At 46.5% G+C, this 14633-nt stretch overlaps 1 protein-coding gene, 1 non-coding gene and 1 pseudogene across 2 annotated transcripts; all 3 read right to left on the reverse strand.

Moving 5' to 3' along the window:
- Window positions 1-3743: 3743 nt before the first annotated feature.
- LOC100687749 (60S ribosomal protein L39) lies at window positions 3744-8078 on the reverse strand. Its single transcript, XM_038588190.1, has 3 exons — window positions 7934-8078; window positions 5957-6060; window positions 3744-3998 (listed from the first exon to the last, which is right to left on the reverse strand). The coding sequence occupies exons 1-3, from the start codon at window positions 7934-7936 to the stop codon at window positions 3950-3952; spliced, it is 156 nt and encodes a 51-aa protein (XP_038444118.1). The 5' UTR covers window positions 7937-8078; the 3' UTR covers window positions 3744-3949.
- Window positions 4496-4627, reverse strand: LOC119868852. Its single transcript, XR_005386632.1, has one exon. It is a non-coding gene; the product is annotated as a small nucleolar RNA SNORA69 (small nucleolar RNA).
- Window positions 8079-12695: 4617 nt separating the features above from the next.
- Window positions 12696-13092, reverse strand: LOC119868851 (annotated as a pseudogene).
- Window positions 13093-14633: the final 1541 nt, after the last annotated feature.

Consider the following 14633-nt stretch of genomic DNA (forward strand, 5'->3'; position numbering starts at 1 on the left):
GCGCCTGGATTGCCAGTTGGTGAAGCGTCTGCCTTTGGTTCAGGTCATGATCCCAGGGTCCAGGGATCGAGCCTACTCTCTCTCTCCCTCTGCTTCTCCCCCTTTGTGCTTTTTCTCTAATAAATAAATACAATCTTAAAAAAAAAAAGACTTGCCTCAAGAGTAGTGTGAAGTGGTGGGAAAGGGGAGTGGTGTGCTGAGCAGATCTGTGTCTCAAAAAGCTCACTCTGGCTCGCTGTAGCACGTAAACCAGGATTTCTCAGGACACCTGAGTGGCTCAGGTCATGATCCTAGGATCCTGGGGTTGAGTCCCTGCCTATGTCTCTGCCTCTCTCTCTCTGTCTCTCATGAATGAATAAATAAAATCTTAAAAAAAAAACAACCAAGATTTCTCAAAATCATCACTATTGTCATTTTGGGCTGGGCAATTCTTTGCTGTGGGGGAATGCTGGTGTATCGTAGGATGTTTAGCAGCATCCCTGGTCTCTATCCACTAGCCGTCAGTGGCACCTTCCTTTCCATTGTAGGAAGCAAAGGGGTCTCCGGGCATTGTCAAATGTCCCCTGGGCAGGGCAGGGAGGGTTGCAAGCAGCAAAACGGCTCCCAATGAAGAATGGCTGTCAAACCATTTATTGTGTTCAGCCCAATCAGTTTTCTCTGATGAAGGTCTGCTTCCCTCCCTCCGCTCTCAGACACGGACATATGATGGACACAGGCACACACACAGGTGCACGTTAGTCTTGACCACAGTATTCTTGCGGGCCATACTCCCCTCTGGCTGCCCAAACACCCACCAGGGTTTCACATGGGCTAGGGTTTGATGTTCACTTCTCTGGAATAGAACAGGATCAGTGAAGTGTAAATAGTTAATGTTTCACTGTTCAGTCTGGTTCTCATTGCCATTCCTGCTAACACCATCTACCTGGCAGGTTAAGCACTCACAATGTTATTGCTATTAGCAGGAATAGAGCTGCAAACCTTTTTTAATCTGTACAATGAGAGAATACCTGGTATAACTGATTTTTACAGATGTTATCAAATCCTTAGAAACCCAAGGTAGGTATGATTTTGGAGAATTATCTCTCTCTTTTTAAAGATTTATTTGAGAGAGAGAGTGCGCATGAGCTGGGGCAGGGGGAGGTGGCAGGTGGGAAGAGGGAGAGGCAGGCTCCCTGCTGAGCAGGGAGCCTGATGTGGGGCTTGATCCCAGGACCCTGGGATCATGATCTTTTTTTTTCCCCCCTTTTTTATTTTATGATAGTCACACACAGAGAGAGAGAGAGGCAGAGACACAGGCAGAGGGAGAAGCAGGCTCCTTGCACCGGGAGCCCGACGTGGGATTCGATCCCAGGTCTCCAGGATCTCGCCCTGGGCCAAAGGCAGGTGCTAAACCGCTGCGCCACCCAGGGATCCCTGGGATCATGATCTGAGCAGAAGGCACGTAACCGACGGAGTCACCCAGGTGCCTGATTTTGGAGAGGTCTCTTAAGAGATCAAGTTTGCACAGCTGGTTCAGAATTTTTTTTTTCTTTTCTTTTCTGTTCTTTTCCTTTTTCTTTCCTTCTTTCCTTTTCTTCTTTCTTTCTTTCTTTCTTTCTTTCTTTCTTTTTCTTTTCTTTCTTTCTTTCTTTTTTTCTTTCTTTCTTTTCTCTTTCCTTCCTTCCTTCCTTCCTTTTTTTTTCTTTTCTTCTTCTCATTCATTCATTCATTCATGAGAGACACAGAAAAACAGGCAGAGACATAGGCAGAGGGAGAAGCAGGTTCCCCACGGGGAGCCAGATGTAGGCTTTGATCCTGGACCTGGAATCATGCCCTGAGCCAAAGGCAGATGCTCAACCACCAAGCCACCCAGGCGACCCACTGGTTCAGGATTTTCACTGTCATGTTGCCATGCCTCCTTTCCAAGCCCTAGAGGGGTTCATGTACTCCAACTTAGAATTCTGGAATTGGAAGGGAACTGTCATCCATCCAGAGGCTGACACTGGAGCCAGCTCCGAGCCAGCTAGGCCTGACCTCTACCTTGACCATCTGCCTCTCCCCACTCTCTTACTTTAGCTTTATCCAGCTCATCGCTCATATCTGCTGGGGAGGGATCCACACTCAACCTTTAATTCTGCTCACTCCCCATTCCTCTTTTCTTAGTCAAGTACCAAACCAAATGCTGTGTACTATTACAGTTCATTCTCCCAGCCCTCTGAGGGAGCTCCCACCAGCCTCACATCCCTTAAGACACCAAGGCTTACAGCTGGCAAAGGAAGAGGATTTGAATCCTAACTCTGCAATCCTTACGCACTCCGACTTCTGCTGCTGCCTGCTTCTCAGCCAGCCAGTAAGGGGTGGGTAGTATCAACACAGGGTCAATCTCATGTCCTCCAAACACTGACCTCTAGTGCGACGCCTCTTGTAGTTTGTAAAAGGGGCTTTAATGTCTCAAAACTCCCGTTATTTCCCCCTTCAGGAAGCACCGACCTAGTCCTTCACAGCTGGGAAATCAAATATGGGGCGATTGTCTGAGCTAGAGTGGGGCCAATGGAGCCAGAACTGGCACCCTATTCCCCAGCTCCTAAGTAACCTGGTATGTATAACCAACCCTCCTGTCCACGTCATTTCCCCTTTTCATTTCTAACACCACTCATTTAGGGTTGGGAGAGCAGCTCACTCTGCCACCAGTGCCACCTTTGCCTTGTCCCAACCTATTCTGAATAGTGAGGCTATTTTTAATGCTCCAAAACATCACGACTGCCAATTAGATCAGGTCCCTCTACTTTGGCCCTATAGAGCAATTTTAGCAGGGTAACAGTTACTGCTATCCACACAGCAGCAGCTCCCAGGTTCCTAGGCTGGTTAGTTCAGTGGTCCTTAGTCAAACTACAGTCATCAGAGCCTCCTAGTAGGGTTCTAGGTTAGGGTCCCCCATACCATACCAATCCTACTACTTGCTTCCTCTGCTACATCCAGCAGAGGATCCTTACAAACTAGATATAGGGTTGCCACCAAACTGGATTCACCTTCATTCCACAGGTAATTATAAGGAACTTTTCCTTCCCTTTTCCAGACATTTGCTCTAGCTTCTGAATTGGCCTATTATTAGCCTAACAGATATTTATCTATCCACCAACTAATCCCAAGTACCTAGAACAGTGCCTGGCACATTATCACCCTGTAAATCTAAATCTATTAAGTGTAAAATAGTCTTTTGATTTCTTTCAACAATTTAATAATGCAGAAATTTAGCTCACAGGCTGCACAAAATCAGGCAATTTGATAACCACTGGTTCAGAGGATTCCTACTTCCTACTTGAAAACTGGCATTATGGAATAGTAGATAAAGATGCTATTTAACGACATGCTACTTACAGGTATGAGGATGACACATATAGTCACTTTCCATTATCATAAGATATAAGAGCCATTAGCCACACAGAGCTTTATAATTAAAAATTTGAAAATTGGTTCTTTATTCAAACTAGCCACACTTTATTTTTTTTAAAAAAGATTTTATTTGAGAGAAAGCACATGAGCAGGGGGAGGAGCAGAGAGAGACACGCTGACTCCCCGTCAAGACCTGAGCCAAAGGCAGACGCTTAGCAGACAGAGCCACACAGGCGTCCCCTAGCCACACTCTAAATACTTTGTTGTCAAGGGCCATTTCTATCACTGCAGAAAGTTCTATCAGACGGTGCTATGTGAGATCTGACAGGAGGGGCAATTCAGTACTTCACAAATCAGGACACAACAGCAGCTCAGCTGAAAGGTCTCACATTTATTACTGAACCAACCTACTGGTATAGAGGCATAGTAACAGAGAAAATCATTCTCTTGATAAGACATGTCTATTGGCCAGGTAGGAAGGATGTTTCCATATTGATAAGATAGGAACATGTGATCTCCATGTGGCTTAAATATGTGTGCCAATTATGTTTGCTATTTCATGATGTGCGATGCTTCCTCACAGACCCAGTTTGGTTCTTCTCCAGTGTCTCCTCTTGGAATTGTACCTGCACAGAAAGAAACTGCAGGTTACAAAGACAATCTCACCTCAATTTGTCTGCCCTCAATCACAAACTTTGTTTTTTAAGTACCATAAAATCCTTGAAAGGCAAAGGGTCTCATTTTTTCCTTCCTTGAACAGGTTTGGAGCTCTCTTTGGAAACTAAAAAGTGATTTCCTAATGTGTTTAAGAACTAGTCAAAGCAAAATTTTAACCTCTCAAAATGATTCCAAGCTAGGAAAACACACTGGTTCTTGAGACTGGACTAGTGGGGAAGCTCTCTCCCCTCCCAAGAGTATACCTGCCTACTTTTCATTCAGCATACCTGGGTAGACCCACACACATTTATTTTGAAACCATCCCTTCCAAGCTTCATCAAAAGCAGCATTTCTACATCATGGATCACACACACACAAAAGCTCCCGTATTAATTTTACAATAGATGAACACTCCCAATCATTTCAATATCAAAACAAGTGATTTGCAGAGCTCAGGCCATGCCAGAATTGTCCATATCAATCTGTCATGATTTTACCCTCATAAAGGCAAAATCAAAAATGATCGACACACATTTTCTTTCAGCAGGGTAATGTCAGTACTTCCACAAAATGAAGCACTGTAATTGCAACCTGCTTTCAATACACTTTAAAAGTTGCAAGGCACAGTGGCCCCGGAGGCTCAGCGGTTTGGCACTGCCTTTGTGATCCTGGAGACCCGGGATCGAGTCCCGCGTCAGGTTCCCTGCTTTTCTCCCTGTCTGTCATGAATAAATAAATAAAATATTAAAAAAAAAAAAAAGGTTGCAAGACAGATGAGATGATTTCATTCTGCACAATAACCTGTAATGACGGGTCCCGCCACCAGATGGGGATATGACAGAGAAACCAATGTTCACCTCAATACATTTAAAAAGGGGCTTTACTATGGATGGTCTGATGCTCTCAACAGAAATCCACCAAGCTTATAGAAGGGCTAAGCTACCAAAGGAACCACTTCTCCAAGTGACTCAATACTTTTTCTTAGCATTGTATGGTGGCAACACCATAGGTTTTAAAACCTAGATGCATTTCTAATACCGAGACATCTCCCACACCTATTAATAAATGCCAGTGTTGGGGCAGCCCCGGTGGTGCAGCAGTTTGGCGCCGCCTGCAGCCTAGGGTGTGATCCTGGAGACCTGGGATCGAGTCCCACATCAGGCTCCCTGCATGGAGCCTGCTTCTCCCTCTGTCTGTGTCTCTGCCTCTCTGTGTCTATGAATAAATAAATAAAATCTTAAAAAAAAAAAGCCAGTGTTCAGTACACAATAAACTAAAGGTAGCAACTAACTGGCCTATAGGGCTACAGGGTGTGGTGATTTTCACATGTCTTTTGAACTGGCTAAAAGAATTAACAGGCCCTCAATTCACATCTTTGTCTTCACATCAGTAAACTAGTATCACTTAGATCTGTAATTTAATCAAATCAGAGTTCTATACTGGCGTCATGATCTTGCACTCCTCAGCTTCCAAGTCTTTCTCTTGCAAAAGGGACCCACTCCCCTGGCCCATTCTAGTGTCAGCTTAAAAAGGCTTTTCAACCAAAAATTTTGGTAACAGTATTTGCTTTCTCCTCCTTTGTTGTCTTCGGGACTTACTTAATTGGGAAAGCCACAAAATCTATATTTCATTTCCAACAAACCCAAGTTCTGAAAGCTGTTTAACATGCAAGGGCTGTCACTGGTTGTGAGCCCTTGAGCCAGTTATCACCAATTTTTGATGCTTATTTTTCTTCCTTTGAGACCTGTCTCAAGGTCCACCTGGTCCCCCAAGAGACTGAAGACAACAGGAAATTAACAAATGTTATTAGAGTGTCTGCCCCTAATCCTAGCTACAGGGTGGGTTGCTTTCCAGAAACACTGAGGAAGCACGTTAAAAAAAAAAAAAAACCACCACAGAAGAAGCAGGTGGTCGCGGGGGTCCTTACCTGATTTTATTACCAGTTTTCATCCGAATCCACTGGGGAATAGGACGATTCTGCTTTTGTTTCTTGGCCAGGAATCGCTTGATTCTGAAAGTCTTGTGAGAAGACTGGAAGGAAACGTAATCAATTTAGAGAGCAGAGCTTACTCAAATGATTCAGTCAAGAATGCCCTCAATCCACAAACATTTGAATGCTTCGTCCATACCAAAAAACCACCTTTTCAATGCTAAACCCATCACGCCCTTGGCTCTGTTCCTGGCAAGTTCTAGAGACATAATCCCCCACTGTTCAAATAAAAAGTCACCAAGAGTCAGGAAAGTAAGTAACCTACCCCAAATCAGAATATTAATGCAGAGCTGGGATTCAAACCCAGGTCATCCATATATTCCATGGCTAGGGTACCTTTCAGTCTTCCTGCTGTCACCCTTGACCCAGAGGACCATTGGGAATGACTGGGGAACTTGGTTTTCACAAAAGAATACAGCTTTTTGTCAACCAGAGCAATCTAGCACTTCCAAGTCAATTTCAACGCACTATGTGAAACAGGAATAGTCAAGGATCACTCCAAGAGTAATTAAGATTTTCACAAAGTCCTCGACATTCAATACATCTATTCTAACTCACTGACAATCTCTTGAAAAGATGTAAGTTGTGTTTTAGAGACACGGAGATCGCCTGCGCGAGCATGTGTGTGTGTGTGTGGTGGGGTGGTGCAGGAGAGTCCACCAGCAGAGCAGACAGCTTGCTGAGGGTGGAGCCAAATGCAGGGCTAGATCCCAGGACCCTGAGATCATGACCTCAGCTGAAATCAAGAGTGGGCTGCTTAACTAACCGAGCCACCCAGGTGCCCCCCCACTAACCATTTTGCTATTAATTCTGTACTTTAAATATTTCCCAATTTCTCATTTCATTTTTTTTGGCTTTAAGAACTTGGGTCATCTAAGTCCAACCGCAACGCTCTCCCTCCTCAGTTTGCAGGGCAATCAGGAAATGGCAGGAGTGGTAGTCTCAAGTCTGGCCTATGTGGTCCAATATCCATCCTGCACCTTGCATAATAATAGAGGCCCATTACAAAGAAGGTAGAGATTACACTCCTGTCACCCAGCTCACGATGGGACTTGTAAACGTTCTGTCACCTAAGAAAGCACCCCTCATCCTTTCCATACCTAGAAGCATCCAGCAATTTTAATTTCTCTGGAAATGATCACAGGTAAAACCCACGACCATTAACTGTCCGCAGTTGGCATTTACCAAGAACGTCCGAATGGCACCCAGGTGCACACTACAGCACCCCTCCTTCCAGGTACTTCCACGGGAAGACGCAGAAGTCGCTGAACAAAGGCCAGAAAGTCCTGTAAGCTCATAACATGGTATGCTCCTGGCCGCCAACTTAAAACAATTTCCGAAAACCAGCAGACCTCGTTCCCTTCTCGATGCCCGGTACGTGTGGTGCGCACCCCACTGTCAGGCCACGATTTTTGGAGTGAAGCCCCCCGGCTTCTCTTCCTGCCCCAGAATCACAGTTCGCTCCAAAAGGGCAAAGGGTGGGATCCCTGGGTGGCTCAGCGGTTTAGCGCCGCCTTCAGCCCAGGGCGTGATCCCGGAGACCCAGGATCGAGTCCCACATCAGGCTCCCGGCGTGGGGCCTGCTTCTGTCTCTCTCTCTCTGTGGGTCTCTTGTGAATAAATAAAATCTTAAAAGGGGGGGGGGGGGACAAAGGGCAGTGGAAACCCGTGCTAGCCTGGGCGGCGGCCGGGCGCACAAAGCACCACGCTCCGGACCTCGCATCGCCAGCGCAGCCCGCCTCGACTCGAGCCTGCGAGCTTTCCGGGAAGCGGAGCGGAGGCCAAACTCGAGCCGCTCTGCAGGGAGCCTCAAGGAGGCCCGCGCACCTCGACGCAGCGGGCGGCACCGGCGAGCTCTGGAGATCTCGGCTCTCGGCAAGCCGGCCCCGAGCGGATGGTAACGGATGAACTTACCATGGCGATCACAGTCAACCACACGCAACCAGGATGGCGGCGGAAAGGAGAGAGGAGGAGACGGGCGGAAGCACGTATTTAGAAGACGTCGCCAAGGGCGGAGCTTAGGCGTGTGCACGCCGTAGGCCCCCGGCGGCTCCCCGCGGCCTCCCGCCCCCGGCACGCCCGCGCGGGCTCCGGTGGGAACTGGCCGAGCGCGCTGCTCCGAGCGCAACGGAATTCGCTTAGCACCACTTCCGTAAGTGGGTTCCTCGGGAGCCCGTCAAGTGTGCTAAGGGCACCGCGCCTTGTGCCTTGTGGGCGTGGCGCACGGCCCGCGGTAGTGCCCGAGGGTAACCCTTCCGAAGGCCGAGTGAGCGGGGTGGGCGGGCTTCGCTCAAGGGAGGGCCCGGAGACGTCACGTCCGAGTGCAAGGGACTTCGGTCCTGGGCTGGCCCCTGGGCTGGCGGGAGGGCTGCGAGGGCTGCGAGGGCTGCCCTCCGCCGGGTTGGGCCTGCGGCACCCATCTCGGCCGTATCTCGACCTCTTGAAGTGGTTTCCACCTGGCTGGGCCGCTGGACGGGAAGGGATGGTGATGATGGAGGAAGCAGGAGAGGGCGGCGGGGGCTGCATTAGGTGGGTCCGGTAAGCCTAGGCCAGAGCTGAGAAAGTTCGGGACAACCTTTCCCCCAGCTACTAGGGGTCCCGGGCTCTTAGCCCGCTTTACAAAATGTATAGGAATTGTTGGCATACGTTTCGGATGTTAATGATCCCCGTTTTCGTGTTTTGCTTCTCCACATTGAAAAACAAAAACCTCTATGTATCTTTGCAGTCACCTCAGGCAGTTTTGCACCAGTAGATTAAGGTAAGGGTTTTTAACCTGGGGTCCACAAACAGTCCATGTATAGAATTCACAGGATACATGAACTTGGATGGTGTGGGGGGGGCATCACAACTTCGTTTTTATCAAACTGTCTGAAATGTAGCGCTTTCTTTCTTTACAGACAGGCAGCAAACTGTAGTGGGTGGCATTAACAGTACCTATGACTTGGTCACCAGTAGAAATCAAAGATGGTTTCATATCACACTGCAGTTGATGGAGACGTCTTAAAATATCATTTATACACTCATCGCTTTTTTGAAATTATAGTACAGTTGACCCTTGAGCAACATGGATTTGAACTGCATTGGATCCACTTATAGGTGGATTTTTTTCGATTAATACAGTAATACAGTACTATATGTATTTTCCCTTCCTTATAATTTTCTTTTCCTTTCTTCTTCTTCTTGAGAGAGAGAGGGGGCGGGGGCTGGGAATGTGCAGAGGGAGAAGGAGAAAGACAATCTTAAGCAGTGTAGAACCCATCGCAGGGCATGATCAGGCACCCCCTTATGATTTTTTTAATGACCTTTTCTCTAGCTTACTTTGTTGCAAGGACATAGTATATAATATGTATAATATATAGGATACGTGACTGTTTATGTTATCTGTAAGGCTCTGGTCAGCAGTAGGCTATTAAATTTTGGGGGAGTCAGAAGTGACATGCAGATTTTCCACTGTGCAAGGTTGACTCCTCTAACCACTGCGTTGTCAAAGGTCAACTATAGTTATTAGACCCATAAGTAGAACTGTGTTAAGCCTGTATGTTATTGTAGCACACATTTCTTTTAGAAAATATTTTGATAACTATATTCCACTGCATTGGTTTTCTTTGTAATCCTATGTACTTTGTTTTATGCGTTTAAAAACATTCTGAAAATAAACTTCGTCAGACTGCCAGAGGATTCCATGCAACAAAAATGGTTGGGAACCTCTCAATTGGAGTATAGAGACAGATGGTAGAACAAACAATTTAGTAGGAGACTTTGGAAATAGTCCGGGTGAGAAATGATGGCCCATGGGGCACCTAGCTGGCTCAGTGGGTAGAGCATGTGACTCTTGATCTCAATGTTGTGAGTTCGAGCCCTACGTTGGGTGTAGAGATTACTTAAAAATAAAATCCTGAAAAAGAAAAGAAAAGAAAAAAGAAAAGAAAAAAAGAAAGAAGAAAGAAAGAAAAAGAAATGATTGCCCAAAGTAAAGTAGTCCCCAGGATGTTGAATAAGAAGAAATAAGATCAAGAGATGATTATGACATTAACAGGACTTGGTTTCTAGGTTTCTTTTTTTTTGTATAGAAGATCCCAGAACAAGGAAAGTTCAGTGCACTCCGGGAAATGTTAACCCGAAGATCCAGAGGCATTTCCTTCACCGCGTGTGTTTCTTAGGTGTGGGCGCTGCGGCACGCGCTGAACAGAGCTGCTGGTCCTGCTCCAGGTTTCTAGGTTTCTGTCTTGAGCAACTGGATGCTGGTGCCTTAGGTCTGGAGAGGAAATACACAAACAATAGGAACCTTGAGCCCAATATAATAACCATTTTTTTAACAGCAAAAGTTTAGTTACTTTAATCCCATCTGGTTCTTTTTAAGATTTTATTTATTTATTTGAGATGGGGAGAGAGAGAGAGAAATAGAGAAAGAGTAAGAGCATGCCCAAGATTAGGGGGAGGGAGAAGCAGACTGCCCGCAGAGCAGGGAGGCGGTGAGGGGCTCGATCCCAGGGCCCTAGGATCATGACCTGAGCCAAAGACAGACATTTACTGACTGAGCCACCCAGGTGCCCCAATCACATCCAGTTTTTAAATACAGACTATCATCCAGATAAATTTACATTTAATTAAAGTGAGACCTTGGACTTCTTTTTAAAATTTTTTCTTTAGATTTTTTATTTATTTGAGAGAGAGAGAGAGAGAGCTGGAGTAAGAGCAGGGTAAGGGGCAGAGGGAGAAACAGACTCCCCACTGAGCAGGGAGCCTGATGCGGTCGGGCTCTCGATCCTTGAACTCTGGACTCTGGGATCATGACTTGAGCCAAAGGCAGATACATAACTGACTGAGCCACCCAGGCATCCCGAGACCTCAGACTTCTAAATCTCAATTTTTACTGTTTATTTGAGAGCCAGTATTTTCTTTTTGGTGGCCCAAAAGAGCAGCAAGTAAGCCTTTAGTTGGTAAATGATCATCATCTTCATCATTATAGCTACCATTTACCTCAGATTTAGGGTGGAAATAACACTGTGCTAGGAGGTTTTTTTTTTAAGATTTTATTTATTTATTCACGAGAGACACAGAGAGAGGCAGAGACAGAGGCAGAGGGAGAAGCAAGCTCCCTGCAGGGAGCCTGATGTGGGACTTGATCCCAGGACCCTGGGATCACAACCTGAACCGAAGGCAGATGCTTAACCACTGAACCACCCAGGCGTCCCTATGCTAAGAGCTTATGTAAATCATCCTTTTTTTTTAAAGATTTATTTATTTATGATAAACAGAGAGAGGAGAGAGAGAGAGAGAGAGAGGCAGAGACAGAGACAGGAGGAGGGAGAAGCAGGCTCCATGCCCGGAGCCTGATGTGGGACTCGATTCCGGGACTTCAGGATTGCGCCCTGGGCCAAAGGCAGGCGCTAAACCGCTGAGCCACCCAGGGATCCCCTAAACCATCCTTTTTAATTTATTTTTTATTTTTAAAGATTTTATTTATTTTTTCATGAGAGACAGAGAGAGAGAGAGAGGCAGAGACACAGGCAGAGGGAGAAGCAGCCTCTATGCAGGGAGCGCAACGTGGGACTCAGACCCAGGTCTCTAGGATCAGGCCCTGGTCTGAAGGCGGTGCTAAACTGCTGAGCCACCGGGCTGCCCATCATCCTTTTTTTAAAAAAAGATTTATTTATTTGAGAGAGAGAATGAGAGGGAGCACAAGTTGGAGGGGGGGTGGGCAGGGAGCTTGACAAGAGGGGACCCTAGGACTCTGAGATCATGACCTGAGCTGAAGGCAGACACTTAACTGACTGAGCCACCCAGGTGCCCCTTAATCATCTTTTTTTCTTTTTCTTTTTTTAAAGATTTTATTTATTCATCTGAGAGAGAGAGAGAGAGAGAGAGAGTGCAAGTGGAGGGGGGCAAAGGAGGAGGGAGAAGCAGAGTCCCCACTGAGCAGGGAGCCTGATGTGGGACTCAATTCCCAGAACCCTGAGCCAAAGGCAGATGCTTAATTGACTGAGCCACCCAGGTGCACTCCCCCAAATTCTTTTTTGCTGTTTTTTTTTTAATTTTTTATTTATTTATGATAGTCATACAGAGAGAAAGAGAGAGAGCCAGAGACACAGGCAGAGGGAGAAGCAGGCTCCATGCACCGGGAGCCCGACGTGGGATTCGATCCCGGGTCTCCAGGATCACGCCTTGGGCCAAAGGCAGGCGCCAAACCGCTGCGCCACCCAGGGATCCCTCTTTTTTGCTGTTTTAAACTGCTTTATTAACTTCACAATATATAATGAGCATCTTGCCATGCAATAAGGTAAAACTTCCCTGCTAACAGAATCTTACAGATTGGGTCAAAATACAACATTCAATTAGAAGCTGGAAATATGGGTGCCTGGGTGGCTCAGTCAGTTAAGTGTCTGCCTTCAGCTTAGCTCATGATCCCAGGGCCCTGGGATCCAGCCCACATCAGGCTTCTGCTCAGCAGAGAGTCTGCTTCTCCCTCTCCCTTTGCTCCTTCTATGCTCGCATGATCTTTGTCTCTCCCTCCTCTCTCTCAAATAAACAAATAAAATCATAAAAAAAAAAAAGCTGGTAATAGGAGACCCACAGGAGATGTGTAACAAAAGGATTACAACAAAAGTGCATTGAGAACATGTAAGTTTAGGAAGCAGGTGTGCCTTCCTATTAATTTCAGGGAAAATGTCAGGATTCAAGACATAAAGCAAACTTCATCATAATGGTCCTGGTGAGGAGGGTCAGCACTAACCACCCACAGACTGTGACTGAATTGTTTCCCCCTCTCCCTGTCCCCATCAGCTTTTTCCTCAGCTGTCTCCCCTTCTTCCCAATCCTTCCCATATTCTCTTCTCTCATCATTGCGGCTCTCCAGGCCTCCGAATCGGGGCCCACCTATACTGCAGGTTGGGCTGCTTAACACGGAACCGCCTGGGATTTACTCTGGGCCCACAGTATTCACTAGCTTGCAAAGGAGGGGGGGGGCAGGGGCTCTTCTTTATTGGCAGCTTGCTCCTTTTCATCCTTTTGTTTTCCTGGTTTGCATTTTCCACGTTGAGATTTTTCACTGTTTGTTCCTCTTTGGATGCCATTGGTCCTGGGCCTATCCTCGTGGGATCCTCCTCTTGCTCCCAGCTCTTGCCAGGAGTGCATCTCTGTGCCACTTAGACCAGCATACCAGCTCCCCCTCCACCTCCTACTCTTTGGCCTGGGACCCCTCAGGGCCACCAGGAGCAGGTACCGAGAAGGGTAAATCATCTTTTTTTTAACTCTCACAGCTTGATAGGGTGCTCTTCATCCTACCAGGTTTTCCTTCTACGTTGCACGCTATCCACTGTGAGTTCCTTTTGCTGATTCTTCCTTATCTCAATTCCTTTTTAACTTTGGAGAGCCCCAAGGTTCAGTTGTGAACCTCTTCTCTTTTCTATATACACTCCCTCCTTTGGCGATTTCATCCAATATCATGGATCTAAATACTCTCTTGGTTGATGACACCCAAACATATATCTCCAGCTTGGACCCCTCCTGGAACTCCTACTACCTTCCCAACACCTACTTGGATGTCTAATAGATTCCTTAAACTCAGTATGTCCCAAACAGAACTCCTGATCCCCGCCCCCAAATGGGCCACTCAAAGTCCTCCCCATTACAACAAATGACACCTCCATTCTTTCTGTGACTTGGGCCAAAATTTATCTTCCAGTCTTCTCTTTTATATCCTGCACCTGGTTTATCATCAGATCTGGTCAGCTTGACTTATCCAGAATCTTGAAATTTATCCAGAATCTGAGGACCTACCAACTCTACCCTGGTCCGAGCCACCTTCTCTCACCTAGATTATTTTAAGATTCCTCACTGGTCTTCCTGCTTCTGTTATAGCTTCTCCATAGCAGCTGGAGTGACCTTTCAAAACCTAAGGCAGATCATGTCACTCCTCTGCTCAGCACTCTCCAGTGGCTCCCCGTTCCTCTCCTAATGAAAGAGAATACAGGAATTTGCAGTGGCCTAAAAGGCTCTACCCACTTGAATGGATTACCTTACTTCTCTGACCCAATCTGCTCTCTACCTCTCACTTACTTGGCTAAAGCCTCACTGATCCCCTTGCTCTTCCTTATACCAGACACAGTTCTCTCCACAGCCTTAATACTAGGTGCTCTCTCTGCCGGAGACTCCATTTCCCTAGGTAGCCCGTGGCTGGTCTCCTCACCTCCTGCAAGTCAAGGGTCAGGTGTCTCCATTTAAGAGAGACCATCCCCCCAAACAGTGTGTAGCCCCTTTCCCTGTTTTTCTTTTTTTTTTAATTTTTTTAATTTTTTAATTTATTTATGACAGTTACACAGAGAGAGAGAGAGAGAGGCAGAGACACAGGCAGAGGGAGAAGCAGGCTCCATGCACCGTGGGATTCAATCCCAGGTCTCCAGGATCGCGCCCTGGGCCAAAGGCAGGCGCCAAACCGCTGCGCCACCCAGGGATCCCTTTCCCTGCTTTTCTCGATAATACTTATCACCCTCCATCATGTCATATCATTTATTGATCATCTAATTCCACATTTGGATGAAGCACAATTAAGGCAGAGACATTTTTTTACCTTTTTATGTTGAAGTAATCGGGGATTCATAAGAACTCACAAAAA

Source organism: Canis lupus, chromosome X (genome assembly GCF_011100685.1).
Source record: "Canis lupus familiaris isolate Mischka breed German Shepherd chromosome X, alternate assembly UU_Cfam_GSD_1.0, whole genome shotgun sequence".
NCBI lineage: Eukaryota > Metazoa > Chordata > Mammalia > Carnivora > Canidae > Canis > Canis lupus.